The 27,701-nt window shown below is 36.0% G+C and overlaps 4 protein-coding genes across 5 annotated transcripts; 1 reads left to right on the forward strand and 3 right to left on the reverse strand.

Annotated features, from left to right (window-relative positions):
• Window positions 1-5,715: 5,715 nt before the first annotated feature.
• Window positions 5,716-23,992, forward strand: LOC104094528 (asparagine synthetase [glutamine-hydrolyzing] 2). 2 transcript variants are annotated; one of them, XM_070175185.1, is made up of 14 exons: window positions 5,716-5,882; window positions 8,629-8,767; window positions 10,744-10,839; window positions 11,030-11,171; window positions 18,739-18,834; window positions 19,794-19,888; window positions 20,349-20,510; window positions 21,373-21,453; window positions 21,701-21,922; window positions 22,039-22,173; window positions 22,888-22,968; window positions 23,233-23,319; window positions 23,414-23,521; window positions 23,653-23,992. In XM_070175185.1, exons 1-14 carry the CDS (start codon window positions 5,803-5,805, stop codon window positions 23,746-23,748), a joined length of 1,620 nt encoding a protein of 539 aa, XP_070031286.1. In that variant the 5' UTR covers window positions 5,716-5,802; the 3' UTR covers window positions 23,749-23,992. The 2 variants fall into 2 exon arrangements, with proteins under 2 accessions (XP_070031286.1, XP_070031284.1); XM_070175183.1 differs by having other exon boundaries at window positions 23,685-23,992.
• On the reverse strand, window positions 14,300-17,013 carry LOC104109205 (uncharacterized). The gene is made up of 3 exons (XM_070175182.1): window positions 15,168-17,013; window positions 14,953-15,071; window positions 14,300-14,854 (listed from the first exon to the last, which is right to left on the reverse strand). The coding sequence occupies exons 1-3, from the start codon at window positions 16,888-16,890 to the stop codon at window positions 14,393-14,395; spliced, it is 2,304 nt and encodes a 767-aa protein (XP_070031283.1). The 5' UTR covers window positions 16,891-17,013; the 3' UTR covers window positions 14,300-14,392.
• Window positions 23,993-25,660: 1,668 nt separating the features above from the next.
• LOC138892925 (uncharacterized mitochondrial protein AtMg00810-like) lies at window positions 25,661-26,196 on the reverse strand. Its single transcript, XM_070176681.1, has 2 exons — window positions 25,933-26,196; window positions 25,661-25,834 (listed from the first exon to the last, which is right to left on the reverse strand). The coding sequence occupies exons 1-2, from the start codon at window positions 26,194-26,196 to the stop codon at window positions 25,661-25,663; spliced, it is 438 nt and encodes a 145-aa protein (XP_070032782.1).
• A 233-nt stretch (window positions 26,197-26,429) lies between these two features.
• On the reverse strand, window positions 26,430-26,915 carry LOC138892926 (uncharacterized mitochondrial protein AtMg00820-like). The gene has a single exon (XM_070176682.1). It carries the CDS (start codon window positions 26,913-26,915, stop codon window positions 26,430-26,432), a length of 486 nt encoding a protein of 161 aa, XP_070032783.1.
• Window positions 26,916-27,701: the final 786 nt, after the last annotated feature.

The raw sequence follows: 27,701 nt of genomic DNA on the forward strand, positions 1-27,701 counted from the left end.
AAGTGTTCATTCACATTTATTTATCAATAACATCCTGGGGGAAACCCTTACTGCCTTTCCCCGGCGTGTTACTTGCAAAATGTTCTAGAATCGTAGCATATCTGTAGGATTTGAATAAGTGCAATTTTATCCCTTTCTCATTATTATCGCATTCTTCCTTTATCATTCCATAGTTACTAGAACCACTTAATTCTGACTTAATGTCATATCACTCCACATTCCCCCTTTTAGGGGAGTACTAAGATTTAGTGCTATGATGATCTACCTATAGATGTTTTATATCTTCATCTTTGGCGTTTATTCACATCATCGATGACCCTTACTCGCGAGGGTGACACTTAGTGTAACTGGTACATACAGTCCCTCAAGCTTAACTTTGCTCACATTACTTGCTTTAGGGATGTGTTTTCCTGAATGACCATTCTCTGAATTTCTCATGAATCTTCTTATGTTGTCCATTATATTATCGCCAGAACGCAAATCTGAAATTCTCATGATGCCAACCATTATCAAATCACTCAGTCCCTAATTCATGTTTAGTTTATCTTGTTCATCAATCCATACTGATTTTTATTACTCTGGGTCTAACTTTTCCTTTTGGTAATCACGTTGGTGTCACAAACTTATTTCTCGAAATGAGGATATGACTTTATGGCCTATACTCTTTTGTTGTCTCAAGGCCTGTCGCCTCTCGTCCTTTCCTTTACTTGACTATAGACTCTGTAATATTGTCATTTTTTTGATCTACCATTGTCATCCATGTATCATATCTTACTCATAATGCTTCATTAATTCTCTTCTTATTTCCCGCTAATATTTATGTCTATCACTTTATTCTGAAAACTCGAACAAGACATTCTTTTGCTTTTAGCTCCTCTTGCTCCATCTACTGGCTCTTTGGGTTACCTAACATTCTTTCTTCACTAGGAACGGGAGCTACACTAAGGTAATATTTATCCCTTCAAGGCTTCCAGTGCCTATCTTTGTAGTATTCATATCTAGCTGTACTATTTTAGAGTGCACCATCTGGGTGTCTCACACGGAGATCTATTATCACATTTGCAATATCCTTCGGAAATGTCAACTAACACAAATAATCCATTCACCATTTTGGGTTACTCTAACCCCAGTCGAATCCTGATATCTTGTCCTTCTCTTAAACTATATATATCAGCCCCCATAGGGCATAGCTGAGATATGTGTGACAAATTGTACATACCTCTGTTATTATTGAAGGTAACTCAAAAGGCTTATATTCCTCTGCCAGAATTGTAAATACTGATAATCTTCATTAACTGGGCGCCTCGTACCCTTCTTCATCTTGCTTCTTTTACTTGTTCAAACTTATGTCTATCTTCTGAATCTTTCATTGCCTTTCACCATAGGGGTGGATAGATATTCTTGCCTTAAGGCTCCTTTTTAAGAGGCTTACACGTCTTAGTACACACATGGTCTACTGAAGACCTTACATTTACTCATCATAAGAATTATGCAAATTCGAGTTCCTCTGACTCAACTCTTCCACAGCTATATCTCTTATCAACCGTCTTTCTGGATGTAGGCATCGTCGTATTATGCATAAGATAGAGTTTAGGAAATTGAGTTCTTACAACTAAGCTCTACCACACGATCTAGAGTAAGAAGAAAGAATGACAGTCCTAAATGCCATGTAGCCTCCTGCTTATAAGTGTGGTGCACAACACACCCATAAACAAGACTCAACTAGATACGCTTGTAGACTCCCTAGGACAAAACTGCTCTGATACCACTTTTGTCACGACCCAAATTGATGGGCCGCGACGGGCACCCGGTACCGTACTCAATCGAGTACCAACGTAACATATCTTCCTTATTACAACATCATAGGTAAGTGGGCCACAAGGGGCATCATGAGATAATCAGAGTAATCATGAGGGAATACCCGACATAGAATAACCCAACATGATATAGAAACTCATATTTGTGACATACGGGCCTATAAGGCCAATATGATCCATTAAATACTTAACATATAGGTCGACAAGGCCATACAAGTATCTGTATACATGACATCTGTCTACAAGCCTCTAAGAGTACATACTTATCATAAAGGTAGGGACAGAGCCCCGCCATACCAAACAATACACATCTAAATCATACTGACCAAACAAGCAACTCTGGAGCAAATGACGCACCAACATCTTCCGCTGAGCTGATAGCCTACTTGGAGGACTCTCGACCTGTCTATCGGGACCTGCGGGCATGAAACGCAGCTTTCCCAAGCAAAAGGGACGTCAGTACAAATAATATACCGAGTATGTAAGGAATAAAAATCAGTAAATAATAGACAATAGACATGAGAGAGACATAAAGTAAAAGACTCAACATGTATATCTCAATATCTCTGTGAATCATTTAATATTATAATGTCATGCATATGCGTATAATTGTCATACTATGTATGAGTATATGCGTTCATAACATCATCAAGCCTCTGAGGGCATTCCATCATATCATCTCGGCCACTGTGGGCAATTCATCAATGTCTACCAGCTGATCAGGTGGTGGTGCATATATAACGCCGTAATCTTTTTCATATCCTATATATATATACGCGTATATAACGCCATCTGGTCATGGGTCAATGTGCAAGTATAAATGCATGAAATCCATATGAAACACGTTAATACGATTTCTCAGAATGTCATAAAAATAATATACATGTCGGATAAACTTTATCAAATACGTATTTTTCTCAGACCCATGAAAAGAAGATATAATAATAATTCACATGGGGAATTAAGAATATAGACACCCCTAGTATTTCTATGAATAAAGTTATTTATGAAAGTTGTGCATTTGCTCGTTTCGTTCGTCATATAGACCATACCAAAAAGAAAGAAGGGATAACATTAACATACTTTTAAGGCCAACTTTCTACTTGTATCCATGAACAATCCCCTCCACGCCTCAATCTTATATGCCAAAACTAGTCTTCTTCCACATTACTTCACTACAAGAAAGTTCCCAATTTGCTATTATCCGGAGGAAACTGATGTGTGTATAATATCTATGTTGTTTTTTGCACTTGCCTCAATCATAAAACTTAGTATCCAAGAAACGAAATCCTTTGCCAAATATCATGTTGTTGAAGGCATAACCAACGCTACATTTGTTCTTGAAATCAATAAGCAAGTAGAGGAAATCATATGTATTCTTATGAGTCTCGTCAATATTTGTTGTGAGTAGCATCTTTTAAATATACTTGTTTGGGATGTTTTTAAGTATTAAAGTAGTCCTACTATCTTCTCCAAGACTCATTTTATTCATGTCACCTATTTAACTAGATTTATGAGTCATTTAGTTAATCCTATATAGCTGCCACGTTAGGGGGCTCAAGACTTATCCAAAATTTTATAATTAACTAACTAATCTTCCATAAAAATTATTAATTACCCAATTATCCACATAATTTTTTAATTAATTAGCTAATATCCCATTACCCAATAATTAAGAATTATCTCAAATTACTTAAAATACTACTTACTTTTAACACACTTTATACACCGTACTATCATGGTCATGTGGTACCTTGTATGGCACTAGTCCATAAATACCGGATATTTTAGCTCAGGCCGTATTTTATCCTAAAATGTCAAACTTCGACGAAATTCATTTTCTTCGATTCGCTTACCCTCTCACCTTCACGAATTAACTTATCACTTGTTTGAAATAGCGTAATACTTATAATCCCAAAATAAATCTTAATCCCGAACTTACGTTGATTAACTCACGACGAAACTTTAACGTACGAAAATGCGGAATGTAACATCTCATTTTCAAGCTTACATTAATTTACTTATAGCGTACTTTCACGTACGAAAACATGGGGTGTAACACTTTTAAAGGGCGCTATACCCATTTGAATTATTGTTATGTCAGTTAAGCGAAGAAGAGTTATTGATGGGCCCACAAAATATGTATAGCGCCGTTTATAAAGGCATTATACCTGACAGTCTTGTTAAAGTCAGATCAAAACGCCTTTATAAAAAACGTTATACATATAACGCCCTTTCAAAAGGTGCTATATATAGTTTGATTACAATATTTTTTTTCCATTCATTTAGGTTGTTTGAGTCCAAAAAGATAGGTTGTGGACTCATTGAATGTTGAACTCATTTCTCGAAAAAACCAAATGTGTTCTCATTTGTCCCTGGACCAATAAACAATTGGCATGTCTCGTGTATTATACGACCATACAAGTCACCCAAGGGACAATAGAACGTCCCAAAAAAAAAAATTTACTCCCTTATGACAAAATCCAATGATTCGTTGGACATAAATTTTAGTCCAATATTTTCAAATTAATGTATCCCTTTTATCTTCTTCTGTTTTTCTTTTTCTATTTTTAGCTCGGCCTCTTTTAAGTAGTTTCTCACATACTCATAATTTTTCGCTGACTATAAGAGCTAATTTGGCTAGTAAATATCGTAAAACGAAATAAGGAATCAAATTTCGTAAGATTCACTTAAAAAAAATGTGAACTATGTATTCATCAAAGTAATGATTATAGATAACTTTTTTTGATTTCATTCAATTTTTTTAGTTAAATAACTCTAATTGTTATAGCAAAATTTTAAATATGTACCAAATGTAACAACTCGTCAAACGAATGTTGAGATGGTTATGAAAAATGATCCATTAATAATTTATATTTATTTTAAATAAATATTTCGCTTTAAAAAATCACAATTTAACTGCATAAGTATCAAAACTCGATTTTAAAAGTAAAGCAAGTTACATAGGAAAATATATTTCATAAAATAATCCCTAACATAAAATTTGTTATTGGAAATACCGTGTGAGATCGTAAGATGCACTAAAATAGATAGTTAGTTGTAGTATACCTGTTCAAATGTTGCATGACAATTGACATGTAAATCATAACTATCTAACAAACAAGACTTGTGAAATAGAAATACAGAATCGTAATGTATTGGTAAAATTTTAATATAGACATAATTTCAAGAACTTAATTTTTTTTGCCCCTAATAATAAGAAAATAAAGACAATTACATCTTTCATATCACAACCATCATTGACATGTGGTAAAACAATTATTAGTTCGATGTACAAATATTTCAGATAAGTAGAGATGATACACATATAGAGAGGAATAGAGAAATTTAGAGTGAAGAAATTGAACACGATTTTTTTTAAAAAAAAATAGATTATGGGATTCAAGCTATTTGTTCTGTACTTCTTTGTATATTTCAATATTAGCTATAAAAACAAATCGCAAATGGCAAAGCAAACAGATCATTTATAAAGTCTGGAGCCGCAGATCCTACATGGGACCCGCCAACACGAATCTTAAACAGCGCTTTAAAACCCTAATAATGCCCTCCCTTTCAAGTGAGGTGAAATATTTGACTGGGCACGAGTTTAAGAAAAGAGAGAGTATTTTTGAATTTGTGGTATAAAATGAATCACATATATTTTGTGTGATTATAAATCATTGCATAAAAATAAATTGTTTTCAAATAAGGAAAGATGTCATTCTTTTTGGTACGGACTAAAAAGGATATAGGTTCACAAGTTGAAAGGAAAAGAGTAATAATTAAATTAAATAAAAAACTGGAATCTTTCCAAAAATGGTCGGAGAATCAATGGCTCAGATTAACTCAAGCTCAAGCTACTGTATATATATATATATATATATTAAGCTCTGAGTCAGCAGCCTCCCCTTTCATTTCATTTCATTCTAACCGCAGTCACAACAGTTATCTCTCTCCATTTCAGAAGAGAGAGAGAGAGAGAGCCATGTGTGGAATACTAGCAGTTTTCGGTTGCATTGATAATTCTCAGGCCAAGCGTTCCCGAATCATCGAACTTTCTAGAAGGTAGAATTTTTTTAAAAAAAAATTGCATTCCAATTTTTCTACAGCATTCTTATTCTTTGGGGTGACAATGGTATGCATGTGTTTTGGATTTGCTATTCGTGGACTTGTTCGCTTTCTCGTGGTCTTCGATTTGTTTTTGTTAATTTATAATCAGTGTTTTTATATGGATTTCTTTTTTGAATCTCTCAAATATATGACATTTGATTTCCTCGAGAAAATTTGGCATTTTTATGGTTCTTATGATATGCGGTTAACCCTTCGCTTTGCATCGCTTCAGCGCTTTAAAAGACGAAGTGATGGCTATTAGTAATACTGCTAGAGTGGTTATTGAATTACATTAAATAACAGATTGCTAGTAGATCAAATTCAGAATGACAGTGAAATATCTCTGGAAACTTGAATCCCCGTTCAATTCGCTGGTAAAACCTGGCTAAAAAATAGCTTTATCTCAAAGGAGAGTATGTCACTGTGAAATTGGTGGTATGTGTTGTTTAAGCTTTAAGGCATGATATGCTGCTCTTAGGTGATGTCAGGATGATAATACCATCCTTTTCACACTAGACTCAGCTTTGAAGCACTTTCATCTCAGTTAATCGGTGGAGGAAAATCTAGTCTGCTTTGGGCATAATATACCAAATGTCTTCCTTTTGTTTTCTAGTGTTGTTTCTCAAGAATTGAAAAACCAACCTACAATATAGTGATATAATTAACTAGTTAGCTCTTCCTGTTTTTCTGAAAATTTCCAATAATTGAGAAGCGTTTACAGGTCAATTAGTAAAGGGAGAACGGAACATTTTTTTCCTCTAAAGAACTTCTCTTTTTCCATACAGAATGACTTTCTATACAAGGCCTAAGTCTGCTTTAGTGTCTGCGATTAAGCATCTTCTGGGAAACTTCACACTTGAAAGAAGTAGAACTAGGAGGGGGCAGGTCTAGCAAGATAATTGCTTCAGTCATTTCTCATAAAAAAACATTGTTTCATTCATTATGTGCATTCATATAGAGTTGGTTAAGCTGCTAAGCTGAGCTAATAGTATGATAGCTATGAATCTCGACAAAGTAGGTTGCTTCTTAGGGCTTTATTCTTTGGCTCCGTAAAGAATTTCTTTTGGAAGGGCTTCAGAGTGGGTAGGACTGTTCTGATGATAAGCTGTAACACCAACGAAACAAGCCTTTGTAGCTGTAGAACTCGGGGGGGGGGGGGCAGAGGGGAGGAGTGAAGAGAAGTATATATTTTAAAGAATAGGGCCTTGAGAACTTATAGTAGTAAGCATGCATTATTATTATTGTTGTTATTATTATTATTATTATTATTATTTTTATTATTATGTAAGATGTAATTACTTAGCTAATGAGGTTTTTCCAACTATTTCCAAATTGTGAAATGTGTTGAAAGCATAATTAAGTATATAAAAGCGTGTTCTTTCTAATATCTTTAGCTTTAAGAGGAGATAATCACAAAATTTATCATGATAATATAGCAGACAATTTTTCCTAGTTCAAATCTCATGTCACCCTTCATAAAAAATTTCCACGTGCTTGGCTTGCATGTTAGGGGACGTCTTGACATAATTAAACAAATATAATTGTCCCTCTCTAACAGCTTAAGCTTTTAGATGAGGCGGTCAACAATTCAACAATTTGCATTTGTTTGATAAGAAGTTATATTAAAAGAACACTTAAAAGGTGTCAGTATGTGCACAAACTCAAGGTGTAGACTAACTAGAAGTCAATTCAAATTTTCTGCTTGTTCTCTCTGTTTTACTTCTTTTGCACTATAGAAATTGCATTTCCAGCATTCCCGAAAGCTGCTTCCTTTGCATATAGACATCACATTTCCAGCGTGTCTGATAAGCGTTCTTGCTTATTCCTGTCCCTCTACTTGGTTGATTTTCCTCTCACTTAGTTCACTGTCTTCTTGCACGCATTATCAAATTGTGTTCTCAATTCTCTTGCCTTCTTTTCATCTGACCCCACAAAATACCTCCCAAAAAGCCTTTAGTTTCTGCTTTTCCGAGTCTGAAATTATCTGCTTATTACTGCCTTTCAAGTATTCTGATACGTTGACCATTGTTTTCCCCAGTAGTAATGCATTGTTCTCTGTCCAATCTCTATTTTTTTTTTTGTGAACCACTATTCTTTGTTGCTTCTGTTTCGTCATCCTCAGTTCCCCATCTTCTCAATTTGATTTTCCTCATTTAAAAAGCGTGTGCCCCTTTTCTTGTGCTACCCTCTCAAAAATCAGTTGCTGTCATCTCGTTTGATCTGTCATGAACCCAGTTGATGCCACATGTTTAGTTCTTTACCTCTGGACAACTTTTACTTCCTGAGAACCACAATTTCCTTTCCTTAAGAAATTCTTAGAAATTGGTTATGTAAACTGTAAAGGGAAAATTTCCCAGCAATCACCATTTGGCCTCTACGTGGCTTGCTTTTCAACTTACCGACACGTGTTCATCCCCTTTTAACAAATGCTGACCATTATCTTCTGCTTGTTGGGGCATGCTTCTTACCCATGGTGTTAACCCTGATCTTTCGTATCACATTTTTCAACTCTTAATTCTCATCTTATAAAGTGCATATCCTTGCCTCTTTAGTTGATCTTGGGTTGGGCTGTTAATCCAAATTCCATGGGCTTTGCTTTGAAGTATGATAAGCATTAGCTTTACTACAGTAGCATATTCTACGTTGCTACAGACATGAAATTTTCCTGATTTGTCTTTGATGTGATGTCTGGCAAGTGTAGATTACGCCACAGAGGACCTGACTGGAGTGGATTGCATAGCCATGATGACTGTTATCTTGCTCATCAACGGTTGGCAATAGTAGACCCAACTTCTGGAGATCAGCCACTTTACAATGAGGACAAGACCATTGTTGTCGCGGTAGGGAAATATTTATTATATCATTTCTTAGATAGTTAAGTATTTTACCAGTACATGGACTTTGGACAATATTTGTGCGTTTTGATCTTCTATAGCACAAACTTTTCTCGTAGGATAAATTTCCTCTACTTTGAGTGAATCTTAACAGGAAAATCGGAATAAACAATTTGTGATTTCGAAATTTTTAGTTCTTACATATTTGAAACATGTGCGGTGAAGTAACTAGGCGCTTGACTAGGTGAATACGGAGAATTTCCTCTACTGTTATCAATATTTTCTCAGTTCATTTGAAAGATCTCTGGGTCGTCTAGCAGTACAACTATTTAGGCAACTTAATCAAATCCCCTTCCCATGAGTTTCACTTTCTTGACTTGTTTTATATTTTGACATTTTGCAATGCCGAAAATAAATTGTTTTTCCATTTTATGACCTTTAAAATGTTGAGGTGAAGGGCTAGGCGGTACTTTAATCGACTTATCGGCAACAATGTATTAGATACAGAGCACAAACTTGTTTGGGTGCCTAAATTGATATTTTTGAAAAGTCGATGGAGTAAATGGAAATATGGATTAGCAAAAATATTGAAATAGTAGATCTAAACAATGGATGACTGAATTTAGAGGAGGACCTTTTCTTCTTTCCTTGTTGAAGTGGTTATAAGAGAATTATTGGAAGAAAATGTAAGCTTTAGGGTAGTGTTGCACCATAACAGTCATGCTTTCCCTCAATTATTAGTGTAGCTGATGAATGCTTTTGGAAAGGTGGCTGATTTTTTGCTGCGTATTTTATGTCTTTCATCATCTCAAAATTTGTTGTGTTTTAACAGTGCTTGGAAGGCCTAGAGTCTTCTGAAAAAAGTAGGCTGAGAAAACATGAGTAAGCAAATTTCTTCCTGCTGGCAATTAATCTTTGTATATGAGGTGAAGCCACATAATCTAACATGGTATTAGACATCTAAATATTATTTTTGACATAGAGCAGACAGAAATCTTGGGTCTAGTTGCTATCTCCCTTCCTAATAAGATGCCCTCATTGCTATATCCCAAAACAGATTCACACTAGAACGAATAAATCTCTCCTTGCAGCCACATATATATTAATAAGTAGTGTAACACTAAAACATTTGTGCTTCTGCAAAGTCTGTTGAAGTGGACGATTAAGTAATAAATTGTGTGAGTTTGACTGAAGAGAAAGTAATAAATTGTGTGAGCTTCTCACATTTTCATGATAATGTCAATTCATCTGATTGAACTTTTTGAAGGACATCTCCTTTTCTAAAAGTTTTTGTTCACTTCCTGAAAATGGTTGCTTTCCCAAATGTATTCTCCTGTATTTTCCTTGTGCTTTATGTTGACCAGGATGACTCTGGCCTTCCCTTTTTCAAATGGTGACTTCATTACCTTTTAACAAAAGATCAAATAGCCTTTGTATGCTTGAAATCGAAGCAGAATTTAGGGCTCAATTTCTCTAGGAGATGTGTAGCAGTAACATAACACGTGGTTAAAGCAACTTTTAAGCACTGCCACTGTCCAATTTGATATGACGCTATTACTATTTAGAGTGTCAAATAGTATTTCTTTTGACTACCAATTTTTCAATATCTTTTTTATACCTTTTTTCTTTGACTGTGACTTATAGTATATTTTATGTAGTTTCAGAATATATATTTTAGTTTTTAAAGAATTGATGTCTGAAAGTACAGCCAATTAGATGGTTTCACCCTTGTACTTCAAATCTTATAAGTTGTTTTAGGTTAAAGGAATAATATGCATGATTACATTGTTTGGATTGAAATTCAGAAGATCAAATGTGCAGGCAAAAAGCTTGCGGAAGATATAATTCTGTCATTTTGTTGTTTAGATTAACTTCCCCTGTCAAATAGCTAAAACTAATTCATACTTTCTCAGGATCCTTCTTGATTGGACTACTCTGATCTTCTTCCATATATTGATATATCCTATTCCTTTTGCTTTTAGGTTAACGGGGAGATATATAACCATAGAGAATTACGGGAAAAGCTGAAGTCCCACCAGTTTCGAACTGGCAGTGACTGTGAAGTTATTGCACATCTTGTAAGTACTTTCAGAATATATTCAAATAAATATACATGACTTCTCAGTTTCTGTGCGCAGAATGATTTCAAAATACCATGACTCAAATTTCTCATCAAAAGAGAAAAAGGTGGATTGTAGTAAGAGAATGAGATTTTTTGTCATAATTTCTTTCTTATGGTATTTGAACTCCACGATCTACCTATCGCAGTATGAAGACTTTGGAGAAGACTTCGTTCACATGTTGGATGGAATGTTCTCCTTTGTGCTTCTTAACACCCGTGATAAAAGTTTCATTGCTGCTCGGGATGCAATTGGCATTACGCCCCTTTATATGGGATGGGGTCTTGATGGTATGTAATTTTTCCATTTCATAATTTTTGGTATATTGCCCTTTTAATAAATAGCCTGTGAGTTATGTGAAGTTCCTTTGTTGTTTCCTTGTTTTTTATTTGCCTGATGCATCTTTGTTGTTTTGCCTACTATAATGCTGGTTTCATGCTGTTGTTACAAACAAATGATGTATAATAGTGAACAGTACATGTTTTCTTGCGCCTGTAGATCAACAATGTACCAAGAACATCTGTCTTAAGCTAGTTCAACCTAATCTTCAGTTATCTATCATTCCATCGAATAACACATGTAGAGTTAACCGGACATTACCTAAGGCCAGCTATACAACATTGTGAGGTGTGACTAAGGAACTCTGAACACTGTTTGGAGAAATGGAAAGCAACATATCCGTGTTTGTTTTGAAGTACTATAAGGAGGCAGCAACCTTGCTGGATTTATCACTTGACAGCAAATGTCAATGGTTGAGGAACATTTTTTATGGCTGGAGGAGAAACAGAGAAGAGAAAAAATAATTGATTTTAAAAAACAGAGGAGAAAATTTTGTGAAGTCGTATGTTAATTTCAATGGCTGGAGGTGCAATATTTGACTTGGCAACTAGCGTGTAGAAGTTTCTGGTTGGGGTTGAGCATGGAAGACACTGTTGCTTTTACAACTGTCATTAGAGTCGGAAACATATTGTATTCTTGAGGGAGCGTTGCAATGGATAAAAAAGTCCTACCTACTACTTGATATTTGGGCATTCAGAACTGGTTGTCTAAAGCTGAGAAGGAAGAAAAGGATTTAAAATGGTGAGTATTGTAGGCTTTCTTTTCTGTCCAGGGTGCCTGGACTAGTTCCCTGAATTGGGATACTGGTGGAGGATTTCCTGAAATTGATCATGGCCAAAGAGATATGTCAGGGGATAAGAACATTGAAGGATCAAAGGAAGGTGCTGCGCTAAGTTTTGCTAGAAATGAACAGTTCCACTATGGCTTTTGTCAAAGATGGGAATTGAATTGGCCCCAACTTCTGGGCATCTCCATCCATCGTCAGGTGAACAAAAGTAAGGTTACAATGGTAGAATTTTTCATTATTTCAAACAAGTAAGGTGAAGTCGTCAGCAATCATTGCCTGAGAAGGAACCAGGAACAAAATCTAGAAGATGTCTGCTAAAGTGCTAATAGATAATCTGCCAAATTTAGCACGGTAAGGCTAGTGCAGATCTGGTTCAAATTTTAAATTGGTCCAAAATGCTTTAATAAATGTCGGACCTCGTTTTGGTCCCCCAAAAGGTTGCTATATAAAGACTTGACAAAGAAACAGGTGAAGGAGAAGCCCAAACAATTGAACAAACTACACCTAGCCTAAAGAAAGTGGTTGATAGTTTGGTCGGAGGAGGAAGAGCGAGCCTGTGGAGAGAGCCTCAAACATAAAAAATGACCTAGTCTTGTAATGAGTCTGGCCAAATCAAGTAAGCTCTGACTTTCAAGAGAGATCAACAGAAAACTTCGTCAGTCTAGATAAATCAAGAAAATTATGATAATGAAAAGGAGGCTGGACATTCTACTGCCGACCAACCCTGGTTTTGGTGTCAGTGAGACAAGTGGAACTAAAGAAGAATATGGATCAAAAGAGTTTATCCGGTTGACACCTGATAAACTCACTACATCAGTTTTCAGTTCAAAAACATTTCAATTCTTGCTGATAAAGACAGGCAAACTGTCACCTACCAATCAAAGGAGGTTGTTTCAATTGAGTTAGAGGTATCAAAGGAGGCGGCAGTATATATGGAGCAAGTTTTGATGAAGGGAGTTGCTTCTATTGGAGACCACCAGGTACTCAAGTGCTTCCCGTAGTTCCTAGGCATTTTATAATTGATATGACAGAGAAATGTCTTATTGACAAGAATAGACTAGGACTACAGGGATAATAGTGTTGGGAAGGTGAGGACTTCTTTGGTTGCTGTCAGGAACTTGGAAACAAAGGGAGAAAGGGGTTGGAATCAAAGGTTTTGATTTCATTTTTGATTTATGAGGAAATAATGGGTAGTGGATGGAGTCGAGGATGGGAAAGAGGTTTACCAATTGCACCATTGAATATGTAATTAGAGACACTATCCTCTTATTTGGGAACACGACTAGGGTGAGGGAACGCTCCGACAGGGATGTGGTTTATTCGGGTATGTTGGCACGAAGCTTTTGTGTCTAGGTTTGGTGATGGCTTAAGTGCAACACCTTAGGAAGACAAACAAACTTAGGACAGATTTGATAGTTGTCGGAAATTGCACAGTGATGATATTTTCTTCTTCCAAACGTTGGGAATGATTGCACATGTAGTAACTAGAGTTATTTCTCATTTAAGCTTTTATATGTAAGAATCAAATAAAATAATTGATGAAATGCATGAAAGCAACTGTCTTACGCCTGAATGCTTTTAAAAGGCATGCTTTACAAAGTTTTTGGTACATCTATCTGACATGACACACTAACATTCACTCTTATATGTGTACATATTTAACTAAGTCCAAGCCTAACTATCTAACTGGAGATATCAAAGTTCTTAGCTCTTTAAAGCTTTCTTAACTCTAGGAAGATCCTGCAGTGTTGTTTTTTTATAACCGTGGTATCCAGGCTAGCTTGCACACATCTCGACTAATTCCACCGGGTGCTTGCTATCTCCCACCAACACAGATTACCTGGTAACTCATGGGAAGAAATCACCTATTGTTTTGAGTCTGCTGGCATTTGAAGTTTTGGACTACTAACCTCATGGTTCTCATCCCACTTCATTGACCACTTGGCCACATTCTTGGGTGCCTGCACTGTAGCTGTAACGAAGATAGTTTTTTTTTCCGGGATACTCTTATATTGTGATAATTTTTTTGTATTCGCTGTTAATGGATGAGGTTATGTGACTCTCCGGTGGTGAGAGTGTTAATGAACATCAAGCTCACATGTCATTTCATTTTCTGATTGATCTTGCTCTTCACTCTTTACGAGTTTAATGTGTTAGTCCTTCCCAGTTTTTTTTAAGAGCGAGAAGCGCAAAAAAGCGACAAGGGCTCGCCTCGCTTCAAAAGCGAAGCGCAAAGCGAAGCGCACACTTTATTAAAGTGAAGCGCAATTCTTAAAAAACATAATGTAAATCTTGCAAAGACACAATATAAAATTATAAATAATCAAAAAGTTCAAATTGTCAAAATCAAAGCTACTAAATTACTAGAATCAACCTCTTATTCTTCTACTCTTCTTGTTCTTCTTCAAGATTGTCAAAATCTTGAATTCCTCTATTATCTTCATATTGCTCGTCATCTTCCTCCTCCCCCTCCTCTTCCTCTTCATGATCACTTTCATCTTCATCAATTAGGGATAGGGATCGACTTGTAGTAGCCACACTTTTTCCCTTCCTAATCGAGCTTGAACTTGAAGTATTCCCCCTTAAACCATAAGGATTCTCCCCAACTCCACTAGCAACCGCAACATCACCCCAAGTGAAATTAGAATCGCCTTCAAATACTTCTTCATCTTCACAATTTTCGGGGACTCCGGTTAGCCACTCATTAGCCTCATCAATATTGTCCAAAAGAATTGGATCAATTAGATTGCGGTGGTTGTAGCGACGCCTCAATGCTCTATTGTATTTTATGAACACTAGATTATGGAGGCGCTTCAAGGTTAGTCGATTCCTCTTCTTTGTATGAATCTGCAAACAAGATGTGTCAACTAATTAGTAGGAGTTGGGACAATTGAGATATAATTTACTTTATCTCAAAACACGAAATAATTCTTTTTATTTCTCACGTGTTCAAAAACGCTCCAGTTCCTTTCACATCCGGATGAGCTACAAGTTAAACTTAGAACTCTGATGGCGAAAGTCTGTAAATCCGGAGTCTCTACACCATATTGGTCCCACCACTCAACTATAGAAGTGAAAAAAAAATTCAAGAATTCAAGAGTTAATAAGTATAAAAAATACATTAAAGTTAGAGCTATAAAATATAGAAGCACTTGGTCACCTGGCGATTTCGTCTTTCTTTGTTTAATAGCAAGTCGGAGCTTAAAAAGTCCCTCAGCTGCCTTGTAAATAGCAAGCTGATCTACTATCTTTTCTTGCATGTCTTCATCTGGGGTCAACTTGATAACAACCTCATGGAATCCTGTCCACACTTCTCTAGCCAATGAATTATTCTCATGCTGATCATAAAAGAGTGACGGGTTCAGAATAAGTCCAGTTGCATGCAAAGGTCTATGAAGTTGCTCACTCCATCTTGCATCAATGATCTGAAAGACCTTTGCATATTTCTGCTCATCAGTGAATGATGCTTGAATAGCCTCCTTGGCCCTATCCATAGCTTCATAGAGGTAGCCCATTGGTGGTTTTTGCTCCCCATCCACCAAACGGAGTACTTTAACCAAAGGGCCACCAATTTTAAGAGCATGAAGGACATTATTCCAAAAAGAATAAGAAAGAATAATGCGTGCAACATCTTTCCCTGCACTTTCCTTTGCAAATTTACTCTTGCTCCATTCCTCTGAAGTGAACAACTTTCTCAAATTGGATTTTTGCAAGTGGATACTATGTAAAGTCAAGAAAGCAGTGGCGAACCTTGTCTTGCCCGGCTTCACCAAATTTTTTTGTCCGGTGAATCTTCTCATCATATTCAATAACAAGGGCCGCTGAGAAATATAAGAATGTACCCTAACGCCCTGGCCAAAAACTGTAGAGAAGGGTTTTTCCTTGAAAATGTCCCCTAAGATTAAGTTGATACAATGAGCCGCACATGGAGTCCAATAGACATTCTTGTACGCTCCTTCCACCATGCCACCCGCTTTCACATTTTCACTCGCATTATCAGTGACCACTTGAACAACTTTGCTTGGGCCAATCTTTTCAATGGTGTTCTGAAACAAGGTGAACATTTTGATGTGGTCAGTGGATGAGTCGCTAGCATCAATGGACTCAAGAAACAAACTTCCCTTGGGAGAATTCACCAACACGTTAATAATCATTTTCCCAGTTCTTGCCGTCCACTTATCCATCATAATGGAGCAGCCATACTTGTTCCACGCAACTTTATGTTCCTCCACAATTTTATTAGTCTCCTCCACTTCCTTATTTAGATAAGGACCTCTGATTTCATGATAAGTGGGAGGCTTCATTCCAGGTCCGTATTGACCAACGGCCTCAATAAAGTCTCCAAAAGTGTCAGTATAGTTGACACAATTGAAGGGGAGCCCAGCATCATAGACCCATCGTGCAAAAGCTCTAACTGCACGATCCCTCAAAATGTCCTTAGCAATTTTTTGTACATCTTTTCCACCGCTCTTTCCTTCCGGCTTCTTTGGGAAATAGCAATCTATAGGACCTTTAGTCCTACTCGTACCCGTCGATCCATGGCTTGAAGAGATTGCATCTCTTCCCCGTTTTGTTGGAAGTGACAATTCTTCAATATCATCATCACCATCATCATCAAGATTGGTCACCAATGGTTGATGACTCATTTGATTTTTTTGCTCCTTCTTCTTCTCAACAAAATTCTTTATTTCATCCCTCACCTCCGGTGGACATTTCGGACAACTTGTGACGTTTCTATCGCCACCAATAAGATGGAATTTAAAGCGATAAATTCCACCCGTTGTAATCTTGTTACAAAACTTGCATACAATATTTGTATTCTTCTCATTAACTCTATCGCCATATCGCCAAGCCGGGTCTTTATCTTTCGATCTTTGAGACATTTTGAAATCCCTATTAAGATATAAGAAAATACATAATCAAATAAACTGAAAATACATATAATATATATAATAATTAATTTTATAAACCGAAATACACATTAAAAAAATCAAATAAACTAAAATATAACATATATAATTTTCTAAAATGAAATACATATAAAATTAATCAAATAAACTGAAAACATAACATATATATAATAATTAATTTTATATACTGAAAAATGCATTAAGAAAATCAAATAAACTGAAAAATATAACATATATAAATAATAATTAATTTTATATACTGAAATATACATTAAAAAAATCAAATAAACTAAAATATAACATATATATATATATATATATATATATAATAATTAATTTTCTAAAGTGAAATACATATAAAATTAATCAAATAAACTGAAAAATATAACATATATAAATAATAATTAACTTTATATACTGAAATATACATTAAAAAAATCAAATAAACTAAAATATAACATATATATATATATATAATAATTAATTTTCTAAAGTGAAATACATATAAAATTAATCAAATAAACTGAAAAATATAACATATATAAATAATAATTAACTTTATATACTGAAATATACATTAAAAAATCAAATAAACTAAAATATAACATATATATATAATAATTAATTTTCTAAAATGAAATACATATAAAATTAATCAAATAAACTGAAAATATAACATATATAAATAATAATTAATATTATATACTGAAATATACATTAAAAAATCAAATAAACTGAAAAATATAACATATATAAATAATAATTAATTTTATATGCTGAAATATACATTAAAAAAATCAAATAAGAAGAATAAAAGGGGGAAAAAAACAAAATGGGTTAGAGATAAAAGGAAGAAGAAGACGCTGAAGTCTGAACAGTGCAAACTGGACTGTCAGAGTCTCAGAGATAAACGAAGAAGAAGAAGGAAGAAAGAAGGAAAAAGAAAGAAAAAAAAGCAGAATCTGACGGGACCAAGAAGAAGAAAGAAAGAAGAAAGAAAAAAAAGAGAAGAAGAAAATTACCTGGACTGGTCAGCAATGTCAATGAAGTTGAACCCTAGGCTTTGGTCGACCTCGATCGAAGAAGAGAGAAGAAGAAATGGCCATTTTTTGTCAATTTAGGGTCTGTTTTGTATAATAGAAAAACAGACCCAAAGTTTTTTTTTTTAAAAAAAGGGCCCTCTGCGCTTTTTTAACAAAAGCGATCGCTTCGTCGCTTCCTCCGTTGAAGCGTGCGCTTCCCTCGGTCGAGTCGCCTCAGGCAGCTAGAAGCGACACTGAGTCGCGTCGCGTCGCTTCGCGCTTTAAGCGCGAAGCGATCGCTTTTCTAAACACTGGTCCTTCCAAGTTCTGTCCATCTTTCTGGTGTGCTTAACCCATGTATATTGGACCACACTTTGTATTCATGCTGATTGCAACAAAGCCTGACTGATCCTGAACTCCTCCTTTTTGCCTTGGGTAGAATTATTTTTGTGTTTTTAGTGTTACATATTTCAATTTAAAGGAAAAAGGGAGAAGCTTAAGGTAGAATCCTGCTCCTTGACCTTTGGATCCTTGCACATTGAAGTGGACAGACATGTTTGCTTTGCTTTGCTTTGATGAGTTGTTTTAGTAGTCAGTCTAAGCAACTGCTGATGTATTCTGCTTTATTGTAAGTGTCTATAATTTTTATCTTTCCACAATTTGCTTTCAGCTCTTTCTGCATATAAGAGAAAATAACAGAAGCTTCTATTCGATCATGTAATATTGACTGCACAAGTGCATATTTAAACAACTTTGGCTATGCGTATGCAAGCAATAATAAATATTACTTTTTATGCAGGGTCTGTATGGTTTTCTTCAGAGATGAAAGCCTTAAGTGATGACTGTGAACGATTTGTTAGTTTCCTTCCCGGTCATATTTATTCAAGCAAAAATGGTATGCCCATACGAAGCTCATTTCTGAGCTTGCGCTTCATTTATGATCAGCGTACTTTTCCTATTTATTTCAGATTTACTTTAGGACCCTGTTGGAAACAGTCTTGAACCCTTATTGATGGTATAATTATTATCTCTTGATCAACCAAAGGAGTAATTACATGTAATTATTACAAATTTGCAACAAAATCTTTTAGGATAATCAGTGGAGCTTCATGAATCTTTTAGGATAGTTGGGATGCTAGAGTGATGTACTTTTGATAATGTCGGTTAACATAAATCCTCTGACTTTGTACTGATGTACTGGCTGAGCAGATTTTATATTACTTTCTAATCCCTCTACAAATAAAAAAATTGTGAGACTGCAATATAACACCATTTTTTTAATGCATTTACAATGTTTAAACTTGATTTAGCAACGTAGAACATGTCGACCTTAAACAGAGGTTCTATTTGTCCTAGATAAAGGAAGATCAGCATAATGAAACATTACAGGAGAGGAGCTCTATTGAGTTTTTGTTAATCTAGAGGGAGCCCGTAAATAGAACACCAATTCATCTCTTATATGACTTCTTTTTCATTTTGGAACGTTTTAAAAGTTTGACTACATTTTTTGATCTCCGTACACTAAACTTTTTGATGTATTAAACTAACTATTTCCACTACTTTAATATTTTCTTCCTTAAACAACTCCTGTTAGCATCTTAAACTCTGTGTGTTCAATACCCTCATATAAAATTATACGAGTATTTTTTTTATATTTGCTTATGTCCTTGGAGTTTGGGATGGGGAAGCTCATCATTTGAGGCGAAAGGTAAATTCTTTTGAATGGACAAAAAGTGAACCTCGGTCTTTGGCATGGAGGGACTATTTAAGTCGCCATCATTACCAAAGTCATCCTTTCAAGTGTTTGCTTTCAAGAACTATTCATGCTATGTCTCAAGTATATTATGTGTGCAGGAGGACTCAGAAGATGGTACAACCCACCATGGTACTCAGAAACCATTCCTTCTACTCCATATGATCACCTTGTCTTACGGAAAGCTTTTGAGAAGGTCATTCTATTTTGGAAGTCGCTTGTTTCTGAGTTGTATATAATATTTAGGTGCCACTTTGTTATATTTTAAACTTCATCAAAAGCCTTTGGATTCTTTGAGGACACATATCCCCTTGACTGACTGGGAGCTGAATTTCCTTGATGTATAGTGCTTATTTTGATTGTCCTCTCCTTTGTAATACTCTTGCCTATAAATAAACCTTCCTTATCAAAAGAAAATGATAAAATGTTAAAAATACTTTGTGATAGATGTTGACTATAGACTTTAAATGATATTTTATCTCAATCTTTATCAATTCTTTTTTACCTTCACATGCAAATTATACTACAGTATGTGAAATATGCAATAGTTTGTCCTGCAATTTTCATCTTTCATGTACCTCTCTCTACTATCCGTGTATTACTACTGATTTGATGCATTAAATGCTAATTTTATTCCCAACCTTTACTTTATGCAGGCTGTAGTCAAGCGACTTATGACGGATGTACCATTTGGTGTGCTTCTCTCAGGCGGACTAGATTCTTCACTTGTTGCTGCAGTGGCCAACCGCTATTTGGCTGATACTGAAGCTGCGCGACAATGGGGATCACAGTTGCATACCTTTTGCGTAGGCTTGAAGGTGGTGATGCTCCTTTTTGTAAAGTTGCTCTGATTTGGGAATTGCTAGCTGTATCATCCCAATTTACATGGAAGTTCTAGACCATTATTGCTGTTTCTTTTCCATATATAGGGATTTTCTGAAAATAGTAAAAAGGAAATGGAATTTCTCTTTATTAAAGATACCGAATGCCTTTTTGGGAAATGATCTTACAGTTCTGAATCGAAAATTTCCTTTTGACATTGTGATTAATTCTGATATGAATTTGGTCCATCCTGGCTTTCCTTCTCTTGATTGTAGATTTTCCTTCTCTTGTTACAATTATATGCCTGTCTTTTTGTCTTACTCTCTGAGACAGGCAATGTAACTCCAGTTGCAAGGTTTGGTAATATTGACTTGTTTATTTCTGTTATCACATCCTCCTGAAAAAGTGCTACTAGCTTGTATTCATGCGGGAATTTGAAATTTTCAAGTGTATAGCTTTACAAAATGATCAGAACTGATCACAGTCATTGCTCTAAATAAAATTTTCTAAAAAGCAGGTATTGTTGTGATATAATGTGACACTTAAATAAATTTAAACCTACATCCTTTCGAAATCTGTAATAGCTCCACTAATATTTCTTGTGCTAAACTATTCCAACACCTCTTATCGATGCCAATTTTGACAGACCTTAGTGCACTTAAAAGTGTTTAGTGTTCTTTATGCAGTAGGTATGTTATTGTCCAAAATGACAGAAATAAAGTTAGAGATTTGTTGAAAGCCACTTGGTGTGATTGAGCAGTTCGGAGATGAGTGATTTATCCATTTTATATACTTGTAGTGTTTTGTTTTCTTTTGCTTTTGTCATTGTAATTAAGGTTGTCTTTTGTTTGACATTAGGGTTCTCCTGATCTGAAAGCTGCCAGAGAGGTGGCAGACTACCTTGGAACCCGTCACCATGAGTTTCACTTTACAGTGCAGGTAACTTTCCACAAAGACATCCTGCCATGGTCACCAGGAGGTCACGGGTTCGAGCTGTGGAAACAACCTTTTGCAGAAATGCAGCGTAAGGTTGCGTACAATAGACCCTTGTGGTCCGGCCCTTCCCCGACCCCGCACATAGCGGGAGCTTAGTGCACCGGGCTGCCCATCCTAAGCTGATTTTCCTTATAGGAGTATAACCGCTTAAGTCAAATTGGCTATCTACTTCTTTCTATTGCTACATCAGGAAGGAATTGATGCACTAGATGAAGTCATTTATCATGTTGAAACATATGATGTGACCACTATCAGAGCCAGTACACCAATGTTTCTCATGTCTCGGAAGATAAAGTCTTTGGGTGTGAAAATGGTTCTATCTGGTGAAGGTTCTGATGAAATTTTTGGCGGTTATTTATATTTCCACAAGGCACCCAACAAAGAGGAGTTTCACCAAGAAACTTGTAGAAAGGTGGATCTCATTGTCATTTCTTCAGTCATTCAGGATTATTGGAAGTAACTGTATTTTTACTAGAATACTTCTTTGAACTATTTCTAGCTCTGATGGACGCTTTGATGTTAATCCAGATTAAAGCACTTCATCTTTATGATTGCTTGAGGGCCAACAAATCTACTTCAGCTTGGGGTGTTGAAGCTCGTGTACCTTTCTTGGATAAAGAATTTATCAATGTTGCAATGAACATTGATCCAGAGTGGAAAATGGTAACCTACAGTGCTTCCGTCTCATTTCTCCACCCCCCACCCCCCCCAAAAAAAAGAACAGAAAAGAATTGAAAAGAGAGATTCTTTTCTTCCTTCAAGGAAGAAGGGGGTAACAAAAGAATAGCTGCAAGTTATGCAGAAAAAATAGTCTTCCATGTCATGGGAGACCAGGGTTCAAATCTGATTGTTAAAAAAAACACTAGGTGAACTCTTCTAATCTGTTTAAGCCTTGGTGGACATAGTTAACTAGTATATGAGCTAGTTAGAGCTGACTCGAAACCACCATTATTCAAAAAATTAAGAAAGTCTTCAATGTTGTTCCACCGTGAATTCATGATGTGTCGACTTTCATGTGTTTATCTCTGGATAGATGAAGAGTTTTTTTGGATCTTGATTAATTCTGTTTGGCCCCTTTGAGGTTCTGCACGCTATTTCTAGACTCAAACTTGCTGCGACCTATGTTAGGTCTAGAGAATATCTGCCTAATAAAACAATGGAAGTTACATTCAAGTATTTTACCTCCATATTACAAGTCAGTGTTAGTTAAATGGGTCTGATATATGGGATAGAAAATGGCTTCATACCCATAACCTCATTAAAATGTTGCTGATGTGCTGATCTCATCTGTACAACAAGTATAATCCTAATTACAAATTAATGCATCTCTTTGCGGTGACTATAGTATGCTGAAGAACCTGTCTTGAAACATTGCAGATCAGACCTGATCTCGGAAGAATAGAAAAGTGGGTTCTACGCAATGCTTTTGACGATGATCGGAATCCTTATCTGCCAAAGGTTTGTTTGTTTTCTTGTATCAGGTCCAATAATCATAATCTTTGTTTATTCATTTGCATAAAAGGCAGTAGACTCCCAATACATTGTGTACGCTTATGCACAAATGTATGAGATGTGTATTATATGTGTCACATATAAGGGTATTATATGTACACACTCCTCCCACCTTCCACATATATTATGTGTGTGTGTGTGTATAATGAAATGATGTTTGAAAAGACATTATGATCAAGTAGTTGATCCTCATCTGCTTTCTGTTTTTAGCATATCTTGTATAGGCAGAAGGAACAGTTCAGTGATGGAGTTGGCTACAGTTGGATTGATGGCTTGAAGGATCACGCAAGCAGTCTGGTGAGCTCTTTAGTTGTTTTCTCTTCCCTCCTCTTCCACTCTTTATCCCTTCCTTTTGTGGTTTTGTTGAACACATCTCATATACTTGGTCCAGGTTTCTGATTCTATGTTAGCGAATGCAAGTTTCATTTACCCGCATAACACACCCACGACAAAGGAAGGATACTACTATAGAACTATTTTTGAGCGATATTTCCCCAAGGTGGGTCTTACATAGTCTTATTTTCCTTGTTATTCATGTTCAGTTTATGATATTTTATCCCAAACAATGTTTTCTTTTTCTTCCTTTTTCTGTTAACAAGATCGCTTCTATCTTCGTATTTGTTGATAAAGTTAATCACATTGTTAACTATTATTTGGAGCAGAATGCTGCGAGGGAAACAGTTCCAGGTGGTCCAAGTGTGGCATGCAGCACTGCAAAAGCAGTAGAATGGGACGCAGCTTGGTCCAAGAATCTAGATCCATCTGGTCGAGCTGCACTCGGTGTTCATGCAGCTGCTTATGAGGATGCATCAGAGGTTAAAACCACAGTCGCGACAGATACTGCTCAGAAACTTGACGTTGATAAAGCTGCAGTAGCTGTTTGATTGTATATCTTCATTTATTGAAACGTCACTTGTTGTTACTGTCAATTTATTTAACTTATTTCACGAGTTTGAATTCTTCGGTATTATTCCGCGTGTTTATTCTACTGAGAAGAAATATGCATGAATTGTGACAAATATATGTATGACTTAGAACCTGAGTGTGAATGACAGACGTCCTGAATCAGGAACGGAGCATTTCGAGGCTGGGGTGGGATTATATACACCGTCAATTCATGAAAACTTCATATTGGGTGACGTTAAAACATAAACAAACATACACCGATAGTGTTTTCCTGAAGCTTAGCCGATCATGCTCAAATAAAGGAAGAGAATTATGGTACTTAGCAACCAACTTAAATACTCTAAACTAAAATGAATCCTCTTGATGCAACTTGAATGGAGCACAATGGATATAATGAATTAGTGATCTGACTAATTTGCCATTTCTAATATACTTTTTTGTTAAATTCATTTCCATTCGCCGATAGTGTTTTCCTGAAAACTCGCAGAAACACCCCATGACTCAGAATGATTTTTCCTCAAAAAAGATGATACGAACCTATTTGCTGGGAATTAGAGGTGGAGATAGGATTTCAAGCTTATGGGTTCGGGATTCTAATCATTTTAAGTTAATAATTTATATATATTTAATGGATTTTCTAAGACAAATATAGGGTTCGAATTAAATCTACTGAGTTCGGCCGAACCCGCTTCCGACACTCTAGCTCTGGGAATCATAGTCTTACTTAAGCTGTTTGATTATTTCACTTGGTTTTGAATGATTCTGACAAGGAAATTAGAACATTAGATAATCTAATGTCAGTAGTATTTTATGGGTTTTAGATTATGACATACATTAACATATAATGAAACTTTTCGAGATTATGGGATTAAGTACCCTTTACACTATTAATACACCAAAGTCAAACGCTAGATTAAGTAGTATTCTCATTTTGCTTTCTCATTGGAACCGTTGCAGCAGAAATGCATCTCTATGACACTCTTGATATCTAAGTTATAATGAGATAAATCTAGCTTCTAACCAAAGTGTCGAGAATAACCATTAACACCCTGCTGCACTCGAATTGAGAACCCTAACTCTAGCTTGTAAATGTGAGCTGAGTCAAGAGAAGAAGCAGAAGACAATAAGTTGTGAGCAAATAAAAAATGATTCTCATTTTTAAAGATGAGTTACAAAGTATACATATGTACACGTGTTCTAACTTCTACTGACAGCTGTCAACAACTAACACAACAACTTAACTAACTATCTAATATTTAATTAGGCACTAATTGTATCCTATTGACACGTATCTCTCAAGTTACTGCATCTTCAATACTCCTCCTTAAGCTAGTAGGTGCAAACACATTAGCACTCCCAGCTTGGATACAAGATACTCATGTTGTGATCTTCCTAATGCTTTTGTCAGAATATCTGCATGTTACTCTCCTGAACTTATATGCAATGTTTTCACCATTCCCAACTGAATTTTCTCTCTAATGAAGTGGCAATCCACTTCTATATGTTTGGTTCTCTCGTGATAAACCAGATTTGCTGCTATTTGTAGTGCTGCCTTACTATCACAGTATAATTCTACAAATAAATTCAGCTTTGCCCCATGCTCTTTGACTAATCCAACTAGCCATACTAACTCTGAAACTGTCAGCCATGCTTCTATGCTTAGCTTCAGCTGAGCTCTTAGATACTGTGTTTTGGCTTTTTGATTTCCATGATATCAACGAATCTCCATACTTCACAGTGTATTTGGACAAGAGGCCCAGTCTGCAACACAATAAGCCTTCAGTTTCTCCGGCTTTTTAGAGCTCATCAGAATCCCAAGTCCTGGTTCTCTTTTCACATATCTCACAACTCGTAGGGCTGCTTCCCAGTGTGACTTCTTGAGTTGTTGCAGAAACTGACTAAGAGTCTGAATTGCAAATGCAATATCCAGTCTTATCATTGTTAGATACAACAGCTTGCCTATTAGCCTTTGATATTTTCCTCTATCTTCAAGCAATTCATCACCTTCTTCCCTGTGACTTCATCCAGTTCTTTGGTTGTAAATTTCTGATTGTTGTCAAGTGGAGTCCAGGATGGCTTAGCAGCACTCAACCCCACATCTGCTATAAGTTCCAAAGCATATTTTCTCTGATTCATAAGGATCCCTTTCCCTGATCTACTGAACTCTAGTCCCAAGAAGTATCTCAGTCCCCCCAGGTCTTTGATCTTGAATGCTTTAGGTAACCTAAGCTTAGTTTCCTCAATTAAGTCCAAGTCAATCCCAGTCATCAACATAGGCAAGTATGATGATTGTACTAATTCCTTTCTTATTTGTAAATAAGGAGTAGTCTAAGCAACTTTGTACAAAACGAAGTTCAAGCAAAGCATCTGTCGGCTTCAAATTCCACTGTCTACTGGCATATTTGAGCCCATAGAGGGATTTAACAAGCATGCATACAACTTCAGACTCCCCCTAGCTGGTGAATCCCTTTGGAAATTGCATGTAGACTTCATCATATAGATCACCTTGAAGAAATGCATTGTACAACATCCATTTGGTGGATGTGCCAACCTTCAACTGCTGCAATGGCAATGACTAATCTGACTATTGCAATCTTCACTATTGGAGAAAAGGTCTTATTGTAGTCCAACCCTTCCTTCTGATTGTAGCCTTTAGTAGCCAGTCTAGCTTTGAACCTCTCTATAGATCCATCTGCCTTATACTTCAATTTGTAGACCCATTTGCAACCTATTGGTCTCTTCCCTGGTGGCAACTTGACAAGTTCCCAAGTTCCATTGTCTTCTAGAGCTTGAATTTCTGTCCTCATTGCTGCCACCCATCTTTCATCTTTTGATGCTTCCACAAAAGCTCTTGGTTCTTCAATAGCAGAGAATGCAGTTAAGTAGTCCCTATAAGCCTTATATATAGTATTATAACTGACTGAGTTACATATGGAATAAGGTGTTTGCTGATCTTCAGTAGCTGCAGTTGAGACATAGTCTATCATCCAAATAGGTGGCCTTTTATCCCTGCTAGATCTCCTCAAGGAATCATCATGTGGAATAGCTAATGGCTAAGTTGAATTTTCAAGTTGTTCTGATAAGTCATGGTTATCTTCTGATGAAATGCTATGTAGATCAGAATCATTAGGAATGTCAGCATCATCATCCTGTGGATTATTGACATCATAAACTGACCCATTAATGTACTAATCAGAGGCTTCAATGCTTGGAACAACTGTATCAAGATCTGCATCACCATCTACAACATTAGGAAACTAATGTGTCATACCAAGATCATTATCAAGTGGAGCCGCATCTATGTTATTGAGAAACATAGAGGATTTTCTATGGTTCCCTTGCTTGAAAGGAAAGATATTTTCCTGAAAAACTACTTCCATGTTCACAAAAAACACATGCTTAGTTAGGTCATATAATATGTACCCTTTAGTCACTTTTGAATATCCCATGAATGAAACTGGTATTACCCTTAATTCAAATTTGTCATGATTGTGCATCCTCTTGACATAACATAAGTATCCTCCTGAAGTGATCCCAACTGGGTTGCTTGTTGTGAAATATTTCATATGGACATTTTCCTGAAGGGCCACTGTCGGTAGCCTGTTTATAATGTTGGTTGCTGCCAAAACACAGTGTCCCCAGGAATTTAAAGGAATTCCCCCTTGAAATCTAATAGCTCTTGCCATTTTTAGAACATGTCTATGCTTCTCCTCAGCTATCCCATTTTGTTGAGGTGTATAGACACATGTCCTTTGGTGTATTCTCCCATATGA

Source organism: Nicotiana tomentosiformis, chromosome 5 (assembly GCF_000390325.3).
Source record: "Nicotiana tomentosiformis chromosome 5, ASM39032v3, whole genome shotgun sequence".
NCBI classification, from domain to species: domain Eukaryota; kingdom Viridiplantae; phylum Streptophyta; class Magnoliopsida; order Solanales; family Solanaceae; genus Nicotiana; species Nicotiana tomentosiformis.

Excerpts from the sequence above, each read along its gene's own strand:
- LOC104094528 (XM_070175183.1), top strand. The coding sequence starts at position 5,803 with ATGTGTGGAATACTAGCAGTTTTCGGTTGCATTGATAATTCTCAGGCC. Across the intron at positions 5,883-8,628 it reads ATCATCGAACTTTCTAGAAG|ATTACGCCACAGAGGACCTG; the intron begins GTAGAATTTTTT and ends TGGCAAGTGTAG. Across the intron at positions 19,889-20,348 it reads TACGGAAAGCTTTTGAGAAG|GCTGTAGTCAAGCGACTTAT; the intron begins GTCATTCTATTT and ends TACTTTATGCAG.
- LOC104109205 (XM_070175182.1), bottom strand. The coding sequence starts at position 16,890 with ATGTCTCAAAGATCGAAAGATAAAGACCCGGCTTGGCGATATGGCGAT. Across the intron at positions 15,072-15,167 it reads AAGAAAGACGAAATCGCCAG|TTGAGTGGTGGGACCAATAT; the intron begins GTGACCAAGTGC and ends TCACTTCTATAG. Across the intron at positions 14,855-14,952 it reads ACTGGAGCGTTTTTGAACAC|ATTCATACAAAGAAGAGGAA; the intron begins GTGAGAAATAAA and ends TCTTGTTTGCAG.
- LOC138892925 (XM_070176681.1), bottom strand. The coding sequence starts at position 26,196 with ATGACTGGGATTGACTTGGACTTAATTGAGGAAACTAAGCTTAGGTTA. Across the intron at positions 25,835-25,932 it reads ATGAAGTCACAGGGAAGAAG|ACTCTTAGTCAGTTTCTGCA; the intron begins GTGATGAATTGC and ends TTTGCAATTCAG.
- LOC138892926 (XM_070176682.1), bottom strand. The coding sequence starts at position 26,915 with ATGATAGACTATGTCTCAACTGCAGCTACTGAAGATCAGCAAACACCT.